At 37.7% G+C, this 16,779-nt stretch overlaps 1 protein-coding gene across 1 annotated transcript; it reads left to right on the forward strand.

Moving 5' to 3' along the window:
* The first annotated feature begins 9,384 nt into the window (after nt 1-9,384).
* On the forward strand, nt 9,385-10,275 carry LOC122795785 (vegetative cell wall protein gp1-like). The gene has a single exon (XM_044064151.1). The coding sequence runs from the start codon at nt 9,385-9,387 to the stop codon at nt 10,273-10,275; it is 891 nt and encodes a 296-aa protein (XP_043920086.1).
* Nucleotides 10,276-16,779: the final 6,504 nt, after the last annotated feature.

Here is a 16,779-nt window from a genome sequence, read left to right on the forward strand (position 1 = left end):
ATTATGGGTTTACTGCTTGAGGTGGCTTCCCCTATTTTGACTAGGTGAATTCTATCAGTGAGCCAGTTTGCTACCCATCTGGTAACATATGGATTGATGCTTAGAGGAGAGAGTTTATTTATTATACTTGAGTGGGGAATAGTATCGAAGGCTTTGGCCAGGTCAAGGTAGATGGCCTTGGTGACTGTCTCAAAGAAGTCAACCAAATTTAACAGGCATGACCTCCCCTTGATGAAACTAAACCATGTGGGATCTATTGTCTGGAGGTTGCCAATGTCCTTGTTAATGAGGTCCATGATAATCTGCTCCATGGTCTTGCAGATCAGGCTAGTTAGGTTGATGGGTCTCTAATTTCCTGGATCGGTGGATGCTCCACCTTTGTGCAAAAGGATGACAGTGACTGTCCTCCACTCAGCTGGGATGAAGACAGTACTCAGGCTTTGGTTGAATAGGGTGCCTAATGGTGCTGTATGATCCTGCCTGGGTTCATGTAGGATGCAGCCTGGGATGTTATTGGGTCCCATGGAGGCTGTATTTTTTGCCTTTGAGAGGGCAATGATGACTTTCTCCCTAGAGATAAGTGGAGGGGGGCAGGTAATGGGGATGTCCTATATTACTGATGGGGAGAACAGAGGGGTGAAGTTTTCACTGAACCTGTCTGCCAGCAGGTTGGGTATATCTACAGCATTTGTGTATGTGGTGTCCTTGACTGTCAGTTCTGAACAGATCTGGGTGCTTCCCTTGAGACTGCAGACATATGTGAAGAAGGCCTTATGATTGTCTTTAGTAGATGTGGACAGTTTGGACTCAAAGTTTTCTTTGGAGGATTTCACTAGTGCTCTTATTTGTTTGTTCAGGCTAAGGAGAGATTGCTTCCAGTTAGGCACCTGCTCCTTCGTGGTCCTGGACAGCAATTTTTTTGTTTTTATTATAGAGTTTATTTATTATAGATGTCCACAAGACAGGTTTACTCTTCCTCGAGGAAGATGATTTAGTCCTGTCAGGTATTCCTGATTCCATGCAGCTATATAAATGCTCATATAATAATTTGGTATAGGTTTGCACATATGTGCCAGTTCCTATGGAGGGAGGGGGGCTGTGAAGCTGTTTATACCTTCTCTCAGGAGGTTGTAATCAGCTTGGGAGAAGTTTTTTTGTTTGACCCTAGTGGGGGAGGGGGTAAGGGGAGATGGTGACTTTGAAAGTGACCGCTTTGTGATCGGATCTTACTAGGGATGATGACACTGTAGGGATGCCGCAGTGCTTACTCATGTTGGTTAATACCAAGTCCAAGATATTTTCACCTCTTGTGGGGGTGTCGACTAACTGGTCCAAGGCATTTGCACTGATGAAATCAAAGAATCTCTGGGAATTTGCATTTTGGCATGAGTATTTCTTCCAATTTATGGTTGGAGAGTTAAAGTCTCCCAGGATCAGGCTAAAGGATTGAATCTTGATAGATTCAAAGAGGTCCAGATAGGTTGAGTGGGCATCCTGAGTCAAAGTTGGACACCTATATCTAGCTGTGGTTTGAACAGGGGTCTTGTCAATTGTTAACTGCACCTGGAATGTTTCCTGTACTTCATACTGTTTGACCAGCTTGGAGGTGTGTATGTCTTTTATATATATATATATATATATATATATATATATATATATATACATATATATATATATATATAGGTCTACTGTACTTCATCTAAGAAACACTTCTTCGAAAAAGAACAGTAGATCCACACTTACATGAAAGTGCACTTAACCAAAAATGCACTTTTGCGAAGAACGGCTCAATGAACTGTTAACGAACACCAAAACAATGTTGTACCCCCCTCCACTTAAATATACCAACTCCGAGATTGCACTACAGTGGGGAAACAGGTAAATTCCCTTTTCCTCACTGTAGTGTGCTTCAGCACCTCAGTGTTCCTGAATGGTTTGTTGAACCATTCTTCACGGGAGTGCACTTCCGGTTAAGTGCACTTTTGCGTAAGTGTGGGTCTACTTCTCTTTTTCGAAGAAGTGTTTCTTCAATAAAAAGAATTAGACCCATATATATATATATATATATATATATATATATATATATATATATATATATATATATATATGTATATATATAGCAACTCCACCTCCTTTTGCTTTGCTGCCCACAGTTCCTCAATCAGATTCATGTATTCATTACAGAACTGGTTTCACTATCTGGAGTGATCATCTTCCAGTCAGTTATGACAGTTTCTTGTACCCCTGAATGCATCTGGTGACCAGCTTATCCCACTGTTGGTCTGTACCTTCATTCTCTGACCCAGTTATCTCTATATTGATCTACAGGCTCTCTACTTGTCCCTCTGATGGGATCTACATGGTGTATGCCCACCCTCTGCAGCTTTCACTTCATCTAATATGTGCAGGCTACAGAAGTATTTTATTGCACACCCATGACTCTGGCCCTGGTAGTGACATGAGAACCTGTATCACTACAGAGGCTACCTATGCCACTCTACTCTGTACATGCATGCATGCATAAATGCTCCTTTGCATATGAGAACAAAGGCTACCTTCACTGAATTGGGTAGCCATGGCCCACATTTTCCTCTGCATCTGCTTTCTTCTTTCTGTATTTAAGGCTGCATTTTAGCACTGGAACAGTAATTGAGCCAGCTAGGAACCATCTTCCCTCATCCCAGAATATGTGAGACATTGCCACTCCTTTCCCATCCTCTCATCCCTGGCTGTTCAAGAGCAAAATTCACCATTAAAACTTGGGTTGTCAAGGCCACATGTCAAAGGCACTCAAAACTGGAAACAGCAAACCAAGTAACACTTCCAACCAGCCAAAATCATGGAAAAACAGGAAACAGAGATTCAATAAAATTAATCTTTTAATAAAGGATTAATTTTATTGAATCTGTTTCCTGTTTTTCCTTGATTTTTTATAGGTCGCAGTCAAAGCTTTATCCATCTGCACCACATAACTGAGGTATCTTATTAATTTTGTGATTTCAACAGAGTGATATTATGGAGTCATAGAAAAAAGGGATTGATATGGTAACTATTGTGTATTAGAGTGCCACCAGAATAGTGAAAAGGCTAGAGTGGATGCAGAATTTGGAAATGGTCAGACAGTCAAACCAGTCTCACATGCACACATGCATGTACAAACACACATGCACAAGTACACATAATGCAAGAAGTGAAAGGGCGATGTGGTGTGAATAAATTGAATGCTGGTTGCAGATGAAGGGATAATTCAAAGTTTACTTAAGAAATAATTTTTTTCACAGGCAGGCTGATGTGGATTTAGACAATATTGTTAGAGGCGGAGAAAAATGTATTTTGTAGGTGGATTAAATGTTTCCTGGGACAGCTGTATAATGGGATAGGGAGAAAGAATGGGAGGAAAACTGCACAGGAGTTGCCTGTAACAATAACAGTCTCATCAAACAGGACTCCCTCTGTCATCATTGTTACGGCATTATGTATAAAATATTGGACAATTGCATGGCAAAATACCGAAATCAAAGAGCAATGGAAATTTTATCAAATAAAATCATTGGCATTCATGGCTTCGTAGTCATAGCATTATTGTGGCTATGTCTTGCATTTGGAAACAAAATTGGAAACGATCAATAGATCAGCAATTAACATGGAGCTTCATGGGAGTTGCTTAGGGCAGTGGATTTAGTAATGAAGCCTTCTTACAGATATACTGACTACTACAGATTTGCAAAAAGCAAATCAAACTGATATGTAAATGCAATACTTTTCAGTCACCAGTAGCCAATAATGTCTTTCTTAGAGAATGGCATAGAAGTGAAAAATGTTTCTGGTTAAAGTAGACATTTTTTGGCAGAAAGGGAAATGTCATACCATAACTAAGCAGAAGATACAAAGCTATCATGAAGAATCTTCAGAAATGTTGTTAAGTTACACAGGCCACTGGTTATTCTGAGATGGTGTGGCATTTTCTTTTTGCTATGTGCAACAACATGTGCAAATGTTGTATTATGGAAAGCCTCAGTGTCATAGCATCTTTTTGGTAGCCGGTTATCCGATTTAAGTGGGATCCTGGATGCTGAAGAAGGAGTTAAGGGGAAGAACAGAGCTGCTGTTGACCCCAGCTGTTTTTCTTAGACTTGGCAGGTATGGGTTTCCCTCACCACAGCAGGATAACATGACTGAGGGAAAATTCTAACCAGAGGCAGTTAGTGGACATGAGGGAATTACTGTCCTTAATACATCCCATTCCATGTATACCCACCTTATCCATGCATGAAAGGCATAGATGTTTGTACAACCACCTATGTACTACACATACTGCATGCTGGTGTGAAACAAAGTTAAGTGCACAAATAAAGAACAAAAAAAAAATGTTTTGCATAGAATAAACTAATTGCATCTTCATACCCCTTCTTTTGCAATCTGATTGCGCACGAGACCCTACACATATTGCATTATGTTAAGTGCCCTAGGTGGAAGAAAAGATATACTGTCTTCTGTTATTCCAAAGGCTTGAGTTATTGTAAAATCTGTATTAATAGCTGCCAACCTCTCAGCTCAAGAACCAGGATAAAGTAAAAAAATAAGTGTCAAAGGCCCAAAACTAAGGACAGATTTTAAACAGTCTTCTAATATTCTTAGAACATTTCTAGAATAACAGGTTTTGTATTGCCATGCATTTTCTAAAGGATATGAAGTCTGAAACACAAATGTTTGTCATTATTTACTTGGTGCAAGAAAACCAACAATTTTATGAGAATCAGACCAAAATATGAAGGAAAATTTGGGACATTTCATGAAATCAGGCCAGTTGATAGCATGTTTTTTGAGGGATATTCCTAATGTTTCTCAAAGTTTTGCCATGTTCCTCATAAAGCTGGAGTTTTTTAGACGTTCTAAGTTAATAGTACCAGTATATAAAATGTGTCCATAATGTGGTATCTTTTCACTGTTTTTTTTGTTTATTTTCCCTAATGCTTGAAGTAAAAAGCTGAGAGCTATAACAGCCATGCCCTACACCCATCTTCAAAGGTTAATTCAGAAATCTATGCATATATTTCCCAGTATGTAGGATCCACAGGTGCAAACATATACTCAGTTGAATATATTTATTTGATATTACAACAAAATGTCAAAAGACATAATGGCATGAACAGATATACTGCAAGGGTTAAAGGACTACAAAGAGTGTGCAGTTTTTGTATTAAAGACTTGCACAGGCAGATGTTAATTTGATTTCTACAACTCACACTAAAATAATTTGATTCAATAAAGTTATATAAACACTGACTAGTCCAAGACCATATCCTGAGTTACATACAAGGATGTCTCTCTAATTTTATGACCGGGGTAGAACAGGGTCGTGATTAGGTGAATAAGGATAAGTAGGAGTGTTAGCTCATGCAGTCTCCTTCTACCTTTCTTTTGTGGAATGGAAACAGGTTTGTTCGGAAGACCAGAAGATCAGTTTAGTTGTCAACAGCAGAAGGGAAATTGCCTCAGTGACTTACTGTATTTGCTGCTAAATCAGACAGTGGTCAATGGTGCCAAGAAATCCATCAGTATGTACTAATTCTGATGTACTGACTGTCACATCACAGCTACACATACCTCCATGACTGTATGATGTACGGCGGTGAAGCCTGAGAACAAAATGTTCATGTGTAGAATGTTCCAGAATTCAGACATACCCACCTGAACTGGATTAATTGTGAAGCATTGGTGGCAAAATGACAACTTTACATATGTTTCCATAAACATTTGGCAGGTTTATACAGAAATGTGAGCAAGAATATAGCTATACATCAACATTAAAAACTGGAACACAAGCACAGAAGCAATAATGCTGACAAACTGCTACGATGCAAAGTTTTCATGTGTTTACAGAATTATAAAGGGCATCTGTGCTGAAGAAGAAGAAGAAAAAATGACATGCTTCAGCATGGAATGTTCCAAAAATGAAGCATATCTTCCAAACCAGACTGACACACTAATTCCTCATCAACGTGTTCATTTAATGCCTCAGTATTGCTGTTAATCTTGAAACTCCCGGTGAGAGAATTTACTCATTAATATATTTGATACATTCACTAGTAGCCTGCTTACTGTGGCAGACGTCCTGACAGCATAATTTCTTGCCTGAAAGGTCTCAAACTTGCTAGAACCCTAAGCTTGAGGTGTTCACTGGTGTAAAAGACAGCAGGGCAGTGACTGAATGGCATGATATTAAAGAGTATAGATGCAGAGTCCTAGCCTTTATGAATATCACTGATACACTGCCCTTAGGTGTGTATAGCCTTCCTGCTGTGAGATGGATCTGTCACTGATAAATGCCATATTCATAGCTCAGCTTTCATTATAGAACATGTGGAAGATGATCCTTTACCCTCTCCACTGAAGAAGAGCAAACCATCCTTCATGACTGTATAAGCAATGCATAAAGTAACTCTATTCCAACACAATCCACCAGCCTTAGACTAGAAAATATCATATATATATATATATATATATATATATATATATATATGTGTGTGTGTGTGTGTGTGTGTGTGTGTGTGTGTGTGTGAGTATGTGTGTATATCTATCTATATATATATATATATATATATATATATATATATATATATATATATATATATATATAAAATAATTAAGAAAAAACACAAAAAACAGGTGCAAAGGCCCTAAATAGTGTCCTGCGTTCCAAGCAAACTATAAAGAGCCATAAAATCCATAATGGCCCTCCAAACAACCCTCTGTGGAACCAGAATGGCTAAATAGATGCTGTAGAAAATATTTCCACCATGAAAAATATAGGAAAATACTTTTTTACTTAAGTTATTTGCTTCAGCACAATAAAGTAAACAGCACACAACAGCTAACAGCTCTAGGCTATAGCATACTGGATTCACCCTCTGGCATCATCAGTGCAGAGTATATATATATATATATATATATATATATATATATATATATATATATATATATATATATATATATATATATATGACAAAACATTAGAGTTATTTTCTATGGTCTTATTGAAGTGTAAGAGACATCAGTACAAAGATATCTTCCACAGCCTTACCCTTTATCAAAGTGTCATGGCAAATATACACATTTCCCCTGAAAATGTAAACATATTTAGCTTGTGAATGCCCTGTGTCACACTATCTTTTCACCTTGCACTCACACTCAAAAGCCTTATGTATAGTTAGTAAAGCATGGCATGTTAGCCCAAGTGCATTAGTGAAGATCTGTTCAGCACTGCATATTTATGAACTAATGTACTGAAATACTTTATTTTTCCAGGGCATACTTGTTCATGTTCCTAACAGGAGATAAAAAATGTCTTGCACAAATGTTTGTGTCTTTTTTCTGTGATTTCTGGTTGGTTTATATTTTTAGCTGCTATAAGACTTTCGCTCTTACTGAATGACATTCCTATTGTGAAATCACTGCAAGCATTCAGTTATAGTATTGCTTTAAGTTATCACAATGATGCAGGAAAAATAACATCAATATATAATAAGAAGAATGAATTACACATTGATATATTCATTTTTGTGCAATATGTAAGTAACGGGCATAACTGTAACAGCCATTTGCACAGACAATATCTCAACCTCATATTTCCTGACCATTAAATGTAGGAAATTGTAGCAATATGTTCACAAACTAACCAAAGAAAGAAACTTTTAACTGGCAGTCAATTAGCAGTGTTATTATCCAAAGTGTGCACACTGACAACATTTTTACAATGTACTGAGCAGTGATCTGGGATGGTATTACAGTTCTGTTATGTGAAAAACAATGAATATTGTTCATCATTTTTCTTTGGAGCACATTGACTTCTACGCTCTCTCTCTCTCTCTCTCTCTATATATATATATATATATATATATATATATATATATATATACATACACATATATTTTAATAGCAAATTTATCTCCTGGATCTGCAAAGCAAAATAATGCACTGTTCTGTTTTATAATTTGCAATAATACTGCACGATGAATGAAAGAGCATTTTCTATTTCTACATGATTCACTGGGAAATATGCGATATGATTAGAGGATATGGTTCATTTATTTGTTTACGTGTGCATTATAATTGAAGTAAATGACTATGCAGAGATACATGTTATGCTGGAAGAAGACTGGTTTTCTTCCAGCAAGGGCTACAGCTAATCATATGTGGTAACTATTACGAGAGGGAAGCTTGTTTTCACAAACGGTTATTTTTCTATTGTGCTGAGCCTGCCTTACCTACTGTGATCTATGAGCTGATTATAATAAGGAAGGCAGCAAACTCCTCTGTGTTGAGGCAAGGAGGCTTGCCCAGTATTGAATGCAAAATATTATTTTTAGTCCATTTTCTTAAGTACTTTTCTTGGAAATTAGTTTTCCCTGAAATGGACTTTGGTCTCAACTATCACACCATTACATTGCTACTACACGGCCCCTCCCCCACTTATGTACATACAAACTTATATCTGTCTCAGGCATATTTAATATCAGTGTCAGTGGCACACCAGGTAGCACACCCGTCTTTGATGCAGAAGGCTATGAGCTCTATTCCCACATCAGGTAGGTCAACTGATGACACTGTCGTGCATCATAATGGGGTCTGCACTCCTGAGCATGTTGTCCTTCAGATGAAACATTAAACCAAGGCCTCATCAACTTGAGTTGGTGGTAGCTTAGATAGATATAAAATATTCTATGGCACCTATCAAAAAGAGTAGGGTAGATTCAATGATGCCCTGACCAAGTTTCCTCTAGTGGTATATATACCATTCCAGGTCTCTCCTTAAAAGAGGCCAGTGCCCTACTAGGACCAAACTGGTCAACAAAAGACAAGTAAAAATATCTCTGGAGCTTTTTCTAGGGTTTTCCTTATAAAACACAATTTCTTTATATTTTTCTTGCTATTGTTCCCCCTACAATTGCCAGCTATGCCACCTTCATCCTACATTCCATCTAACCCAGCACCACTTTCATCCTATATTCCATCTAACCCAGCACCACCTTCACCCTACATTCCATGTTACCTAATGCCACCTTCATCCTGCATTCCATCTAACTCAACACAACCTTCATCCTACATTCCATCTAACCTAATGCCACCTTCATCCTACATTCCATGTTACCTAATGCCACCTTCATCCTGCATTCCATCTAACTCAACACCACCTTCATCCTACATTCCATCTAACCTAATGCCACCTTCATCCTACATTCCATCTAATCCAACACCACCTTTATCCTACATTCCATGTAACCTAATGCCACTTTCATCCAACATTCCATGTAACCCCAAACCACCTTCATCCTACATTCCATGTACCCAGCACCACCTTCATCCTACATTCCATGTAACCTAATGCCACCTTCATCCTGCATTTCATCTAACTCAACACAACCTTCATTCTACATTCCATCTAACCCAGCACCACCTTCATCCTACATTCCATCTAACTCAGCACCACCTTCATCCTACGTTCCATGTAACCTAATGCCACCTTCATCCTGCATTCCATCTAACTCAACACAACCTTCATCCTACATTCCATGTAACCTAATGCCACCTTCATCCCACATTCCATCTAACCCAGCACCACCTTCATCCTACGTTCCATGTAACCTAATGCCACCTTCATCCTGCATTCCATCTAACTCAACACAACCTTCATCCTACATTCCATGTAACCTAATGCCACCTTCATCCCACATTCCATCTAACCCAGCACCACCTTCATCCTACATTCCATCTAACTCAGCACCACCTTCATCCTACGTTCCATATAACCTAATGCCACCTTCATTCTGCATTGCATCTAACTCAACACAACCTTCATCATACATTCCATGTAACCTAATGCCACCTTCATCCCACATTCCATCTAACCCAGCACCACCTTCATCCTACATTCCATCTAACTCAGCACCACCTTCATCCTACGTTCCATGTAACCTAATGCCACCTTCATTCTGCATTGCATCTAACTCAACACAACCTTCATCATACATTCCATGTAACCTAATGCCACCTTCATCCCACATTCCATCTAACCCAGCACCACCTTCATCCTACATTCCATCTAACCCAGCACCACCTTCATCCTACATTCCATCTAACTCAGCACCACCTTCATCCTACATTCCATGTAACCTAATGCCACCTTCATCCTGCATTCCATCTAACTCAACACAACCTTCATCCTACATTTCATGTAACCTAATGCCACCTTCCTCCTGCATTCCATCTAACTAAACACAATCTTCATCCTACATTCCATCTAACCTAAGGCTGTCTTCATCTTACAATCCATCTAACCCAACACCACCTTCATCCTACATTCCATGTAACCTAATGCCACCTTCATCCTACATTCCATGTAACCCCAAACCACCTTCATCCTACATTCCATGTAACCTAATGCCACCTTCATCCTACATTCAATTTAACCCAATAATATTGTATTTTCCTATCATATCCTCCATTGACATTCTATCTTCCAATGGATTCATGACTTTATCAGTACTTCCTCATAGTCCCAGGATTGTATCTCCTCAGAGTTTTGATGATCATGTTTTGCATACTCTAAGTCAGCTGTCATTCTACTTTTTCTTTATGGTTGTAAAAGCCCGACATAATACGTTGCATGACGTCTTAGCATTGTTGCCCACAGTGAGAGAATGACACCAGGATGTTTACAGTCTACTCCATTAGCTATGCATTTCAGTAGCTTTTTTATCTTTGCTACTTCTCATTCAAATTGCATTACACAATGCAGTTCAACAGCATTTGTAATATCCATATCCATTTTGTACACTGACTTTCCTATGGTCAACCCTTAAAACATTGCAGTGATCCTTTTTCTCCATAACACAAAGTATGTAATAGTGCATTTTGCACTACATTGCATCTGCATCTTATGTTATTATTCCTATCACCAAATCATGGTCTTGCTGCGGACTGTCCTGCTTCAGTCATAACCGGTACGCCAGCCTTGCTGATATCAGCAGACCACTATGTTTTTCTCCATGCCATCTAACCAGTTGTTACAATTTGCTCAGGATAAGTGCCCTGTCTCCTTTCCCTCCTGTTATTCCTGTCAAGCTTTTAAACAGCACTGCCTTAGCTTCTGTAACGGTTTGCAACAAATCATTCCAATTACCCACAGCAATCTCACTAAACAGATATTTATTCATGCCTATGTGTGAGTGGGTTCCTTTAATATGTTGTTTCAAATTCAGCTTAATCCAGTCATTCCATCTAATCCCTTATGCATCCATATCAAGTCCGCTCTATCTCCTTTTCTTAATGAGTACAGGTAATGCTCCCTAAAACTATTTTAATATATTATTCCTTTCATCTCTCAGACTTTCTTACTTACTTTATCTGTTTCCATTACGGCAGTATAAATTCCTCTTCTGTCAGGCTCCAAGAACTCTATGCAGCATTTTATTTTTATTCTAACTATGAATAAGGCCTAAGGCCTCGCAGCAGCACTACTGATGATATGCACAGTTATTTAAAAGCCAAGCTCAATGTCATCACCTCTGTACTGGAAACAGGCCATATATTTGGAGTGTCAGAATATAAGGAAATCCTTGCTTGGATAACAGGAGTGCACTAATATTCATTCAAACCACCAAAAGCATAATCTGGTAAACTGCATTAATTGTATTTTAAATGGAGAATGCTGAAATGTTGGATACAGTGATAGCAGGTACTAAATAATACAGACCAATCAAGTATAGTATGTGTTCTAGCCAGATTGGGCTTAATATCCAAAACATCATTAGCTCATTCAGGTTATACTGATGTAATTTGTAATTCCAAGTTTTCCAAGTTAGAACAGTAGCACTAGTCTGATTACGTAATTTGAGAAACCCTCTGTAAATGGGGACTTTGAAAATTTTACCCAAGAGATACAGGTTAAAGGTCTATAATAGTTTACAGGGTTAGCAATCAATGTTAGACTGCCAAATGAACTTTGAATATGTAATTAGTGACACCACTGTTTACCATTCTCTTCTTGCGAAGTGCAGAGGATAAATGAAGAGAACCTGCAATAAGTATAAATCTTACTAAGCCTATAGAAAAAAATATTTTCTTAACTATGAACAACTATACATTTACATAATTAAATAAGTGAATTACAAAGTCATTCAAAGAGACACAACATATTTGGAACTAGTATTATCTTGGTATGTGTTTTGTAAGAAACATGATAAGTGTAAGATTTAGGTCTTTAAAGTAAGATTAATATTTAATTTTTATATGATGCACCGAGAAGTGACTCTGTAGAGGAATGATTTATTTATTTTTTTAATGACATCTACTATCTCCACTCTTCTGCTTTCTAGCCAAGTAATATTGATATGCATTTAAAGACCATGATAACCTCTGTCATTTCTAAGAAATGTAAACATGAAAAGTTGAAGGGAGTATTTATCTTACCACAGTGATCTAATTTTCTGTTCTCTTTTCCAGCGAAGGCATAATTTATGTTAGTTCTAGTGAGCTTACAACATTTTGTGCATTGGGTGATATTTCCTCAAAAAGAAGATGATTTATTATCTTAAAAAAACAAGTGCTTTTTTATTTGTGTGTTTTGTTTCAGGGTGGTCTTCCCTTCTTCAGACTGCTCCAAAAGATTGCCTCATGCTGAAAGGAAACATTATTTGCCCACAAATCATTAATTGTCAGAAAAAAGTATCACTATAAAAACAGTTATTGTATCATTTCTTGATGGTGGCCAGTTTGTAAGTGGTAAGTGAGATGGAGAACACAAGCCAGAGGAAGTTCAATTTCCCACCATTTTTCCGGCATATTCGGTGTGGGTGGTACTGTTGTGATATGAATGAGACCATTAGTACTCATTCGTACTCAGAGAAGTGGTTCTAACATTATATCAGTGAACTGCAGTCAAACTAATGCAGACTAATACCATATAAAATAATTTATCCTAAATCATAACCAATAACAGCAGGCAAAACCCATTTCCTATTTCTGTGATTTTACTTATGCTGTAGTGTTAACTTGGTGGTATTCTCCACTGTGTGATAAGTAGGTGTTGTGTTAGTTCCACCAGCACATTTTGCTTCAAATTTCAAATCCCGACATCCAGTTGAGTCTTGATAAAAGCTTTAATATATATATATATATATATATATATATATATATATATATATATATATATAACATCCTGTATCTCAAACTTCTTTTGTGTTTTCAGTAGAATAGCCTATGTAAGAGGATTGAACAATGGTCAAAATGGTATAACAGCTTTTGTCAAAACTGCTGATAATTAGAGACTGATATTAAGCTGCTATATGATTAGTGAGAAACATAACTGTTTTTGCTAAAATTGTTATTTAACATTAGTGACAGATACACAAGAATATTATTAAGCACAAAAAAACAAAGTCATATCGCATTTACAACACATGCTTTTTCTTTAATCAGTGTTGGTCTCCCAAACTTCTCTCTAATATCAGCTTGCTTGACTGCTCTTCTTTATTTGTCCATTTGATGGCCATATGGTGACAGCAGGACATGAGTAGCAGGTGCTTGACTACTGCCACCTTATGGTGTAAGGGTTTCTTGCATTATAACTTACTCATCTTCTGGCCTTTCCATATTTAAAGCTCCAAGAGCAGGCCACTCCACTGTTCTGTGTGAGTTCTATGCTTTCTCCAAAAGCCTGTTTTCCTAAATGTCCATAGCTCATTATAACTGCCTTTAATTTCTATTCCTGTTCATGTCTTTAATCTGTGACCCTAGTCACTGATAGATGAGTTGGTACTAGAACCCAAATAATCAGTATTATAGGAAGGTAACATGCTTCTGTGCCAACATGATACCTACTGTCTTGCTCATTATTAAATCAAAAATGATCAACTCTGCACTTACAATGTCTGATAAAGTTAAAAAGCCCAGCAAAACTATTCAACTAGGAATGACATGAATATAAAAATGTACATTATTTCAGAGATGTGTGCTGGAAAACTGTTGTTTATTTGCTGAACTCAGGCAAAGATAAAACTTAGAGGCACAGGAGAGCTGTGATCTGAGACAGTACCTTAAGCTTGTGGACTACACTGCTTTGTGGAATAGAGTGTGGTACAGAAAGTATAAAAATGAAAGGTAAAACAGTGAAATAGTTGAGACAAAAAGAAAAATGATTAGTGAAAGAAAAAAGTTGTTGAATTTAGGCTGCTACAGCTATATTGAGGACAGTGAAGTGCAACTACTCTGTTGGCAGTTAGAGTGGTCAGTGGCCATCTTCTTTTCTTCCATTCCATCACAATTAAACTTTTAAGTTATTTCAGGCCACTACTAGTTCATGCACGTGAAGCCATTACTTTTCAACAACTGGAAAGCTCAGTGAAAAGAGTCAGTTATTATTTTGCTTTGCCTACTCGTTTTATCTCACTGCAAGCTACATGAATATTTGGGCTTACTTTGGTTTACTGACCCACAAGGTGCCACAAGCAGAACACCATAAATCAGCTTAATGCTGCTTGGTATGGCATTTTGTCATTGTGGCATTCATAATCATGACAGTTTGATAACAAATATGTTTTAAAGGGGACTTACCTACCATTTGTGGTTGATGTAGTATGTTGTTGTGTCTTTCGGCTTTTCCCGGTTAGGGGTCTCCACAGCAGAACTCTGGTCTGCTAATGATTGGCAGTAGATTTTTATGTGCCAAGTTGCCAGCTTTGATGCACAACCTTTAATGAAGGTACGCCCATTCACGCATGTCTCCAGACAGAAGACGCTAGAGCTGAGAATCGAATGGAACAACATCTTATATATATATAATAACAGTGGACTGTGAGAAACAAGCCAACAACCAAATAAATAGATGAAAAATACAAAGACATATGGTTATATAACCATGTATCTTTTTAGTCCTTGTGTTTTTATTTGGTTATTGGCTTGTTTCTCACAGAATGACAAGGATTGTACTGGATCAACAGATTTTATTTTGCAACAAAGATAAATAAAAATACATTGTTTTGCTGGTAGTGCCTACAGTTTTGATGTGTTCACTTGTGCTTTTCATTTTTCTTTCTTAGATGTACAGTAATGTGAACAGTATGTTAATACTGAAGAGGCAAGTGTTAAATAAGGATTAATTGGATACAATAGGCAATTGCTATGCTGCTCTTGATACTTGTTGTTGTATCTTTCAGCTTTTCCTGGTTAGGGGTCGCCACAGCGGAACTCCGGTCCACTAATGATTGGCAGTAGATTTTTTACGTACCGAGTTGCCAGCCCCGACGCACAACCTTCAATGAAGGTACGCCCATTCACGCATGTCTCCACACAGAAGACGCTTTAGCTGAGAATCGAACAGGACAACATCTTACTGTGAGGCGACAATGCTACCGCAGCACCTGCTGCTCTTGATACTATTGTAAGTTATTTGGGTAACCTATAGGTGGATAAAGATTGAAGTCTTGTCATTTGCCTGAAATTCAACCTGCCAATGATTGGAACGCCTCCACAGCCAAATTCGAGGGAGCAAGGATGGCCTTGACACCCCTCCAAAAACACTTAAAAAAAGTTTTTTTGGCCGTTTTTTTTTTTCAGGGAATGTAGTTTGGGGATTCCAATCCTTAGTGGGTTGAACTTCATCCACTAATAGCAGAAGCAATTTATTTATGTTCTTTTTAAGCACCCAGGTTTGAACATCTACATTAAAATACTATACATATTGTGAATTATTATAATTTGTTTTTTACATTTTCCACTGCCTGTATGTAGTTATGCTCACAGATGCTTTGATGGTCACCGTTGAAGAGTGGGTTTATAGTGCTTATTTCAGTTAACTGGCATTTCAAAACATGAAATTATGACTTTATCTAAAAAATTTTCATGGGGCTTTAAATTTTGTTAAATCTAAAGTTAGTTAGTATTAGTATTGTTTGAGCTTTCAGAGAAGATTACTTATCTACAAACATTACATTATCTGGATCAAACCTTGGTATTAGATTTTGGCATTTCATTGTATCTCATATTTATTGTACTTCCTGCCTTTCTGCGTACATAGCCAAGGTTCTGCAAATGAAAACATTCTGCTTTCATGTTGTTGTTGTTTGTCTTTCGGCTTTTCCTGGTAAGGAGTCACCACAGCGGAACTCCGGTCCGCTAATGATTGGCAGTAGATTTTTTATGAAACACCAAGGTGCCAGCTCGATGCCCAACCTTCAATGAAGGCACGCCCATTTATGCACACATGTCTTTCGAACATTAACCAACACCGCGGGGAGGACATGCAGACTCCACACGGAAGGCACTCCCAAGCCCAGCCGAGAGTCGAATGGGAGAACCTCTTGCTGTGAGGTAACAATGCTACCGCCATACCACCATAAGAAGTTTTATTACTTTGAGATTTTTTTTAATGGTTCTTCACTTACATTCACATGTTATAATGCATACTGAAACTAAGAAAAAATAATCACAAAGGAGGCATAATACCTAAAGTCCATATCAAGAAAGGCTTAAATTACTTTCTCACGTTCCTATTAAAAGGTTGTATTTTGAATGCTTTTTCCCCAGACCCACTATCTAGCTACGTGCTCATCCTTCTGAATATGTTATTCAAACAGCTGTGTATCTAACAAGCCTCTATATGAATAAATAATGGAAGTGATGTCTCGAGCATGTAAAACACTTTAGGTAAGCATGAAGAGGTGATGCAGAAAACAAATTCTTTTTTTCATTTTGTAGATTACAGCTGACATCAAACATTTT

The sequence above is a fragment of the Protopterus annectens genome, chromosome 1.part0 (assembly GCF_019279795.1).
Source record: "Protopterus annectens isolate FY-2018-M chromosome 1.part0, PAN1.0, whole genome shotgun sequence".
Classification (NCBI taxonomy): Eukaryota; Metazoa; Chordata; order Ceratodontiformes; family Protopteridae; genus Protopterus; species Protopterus annectens.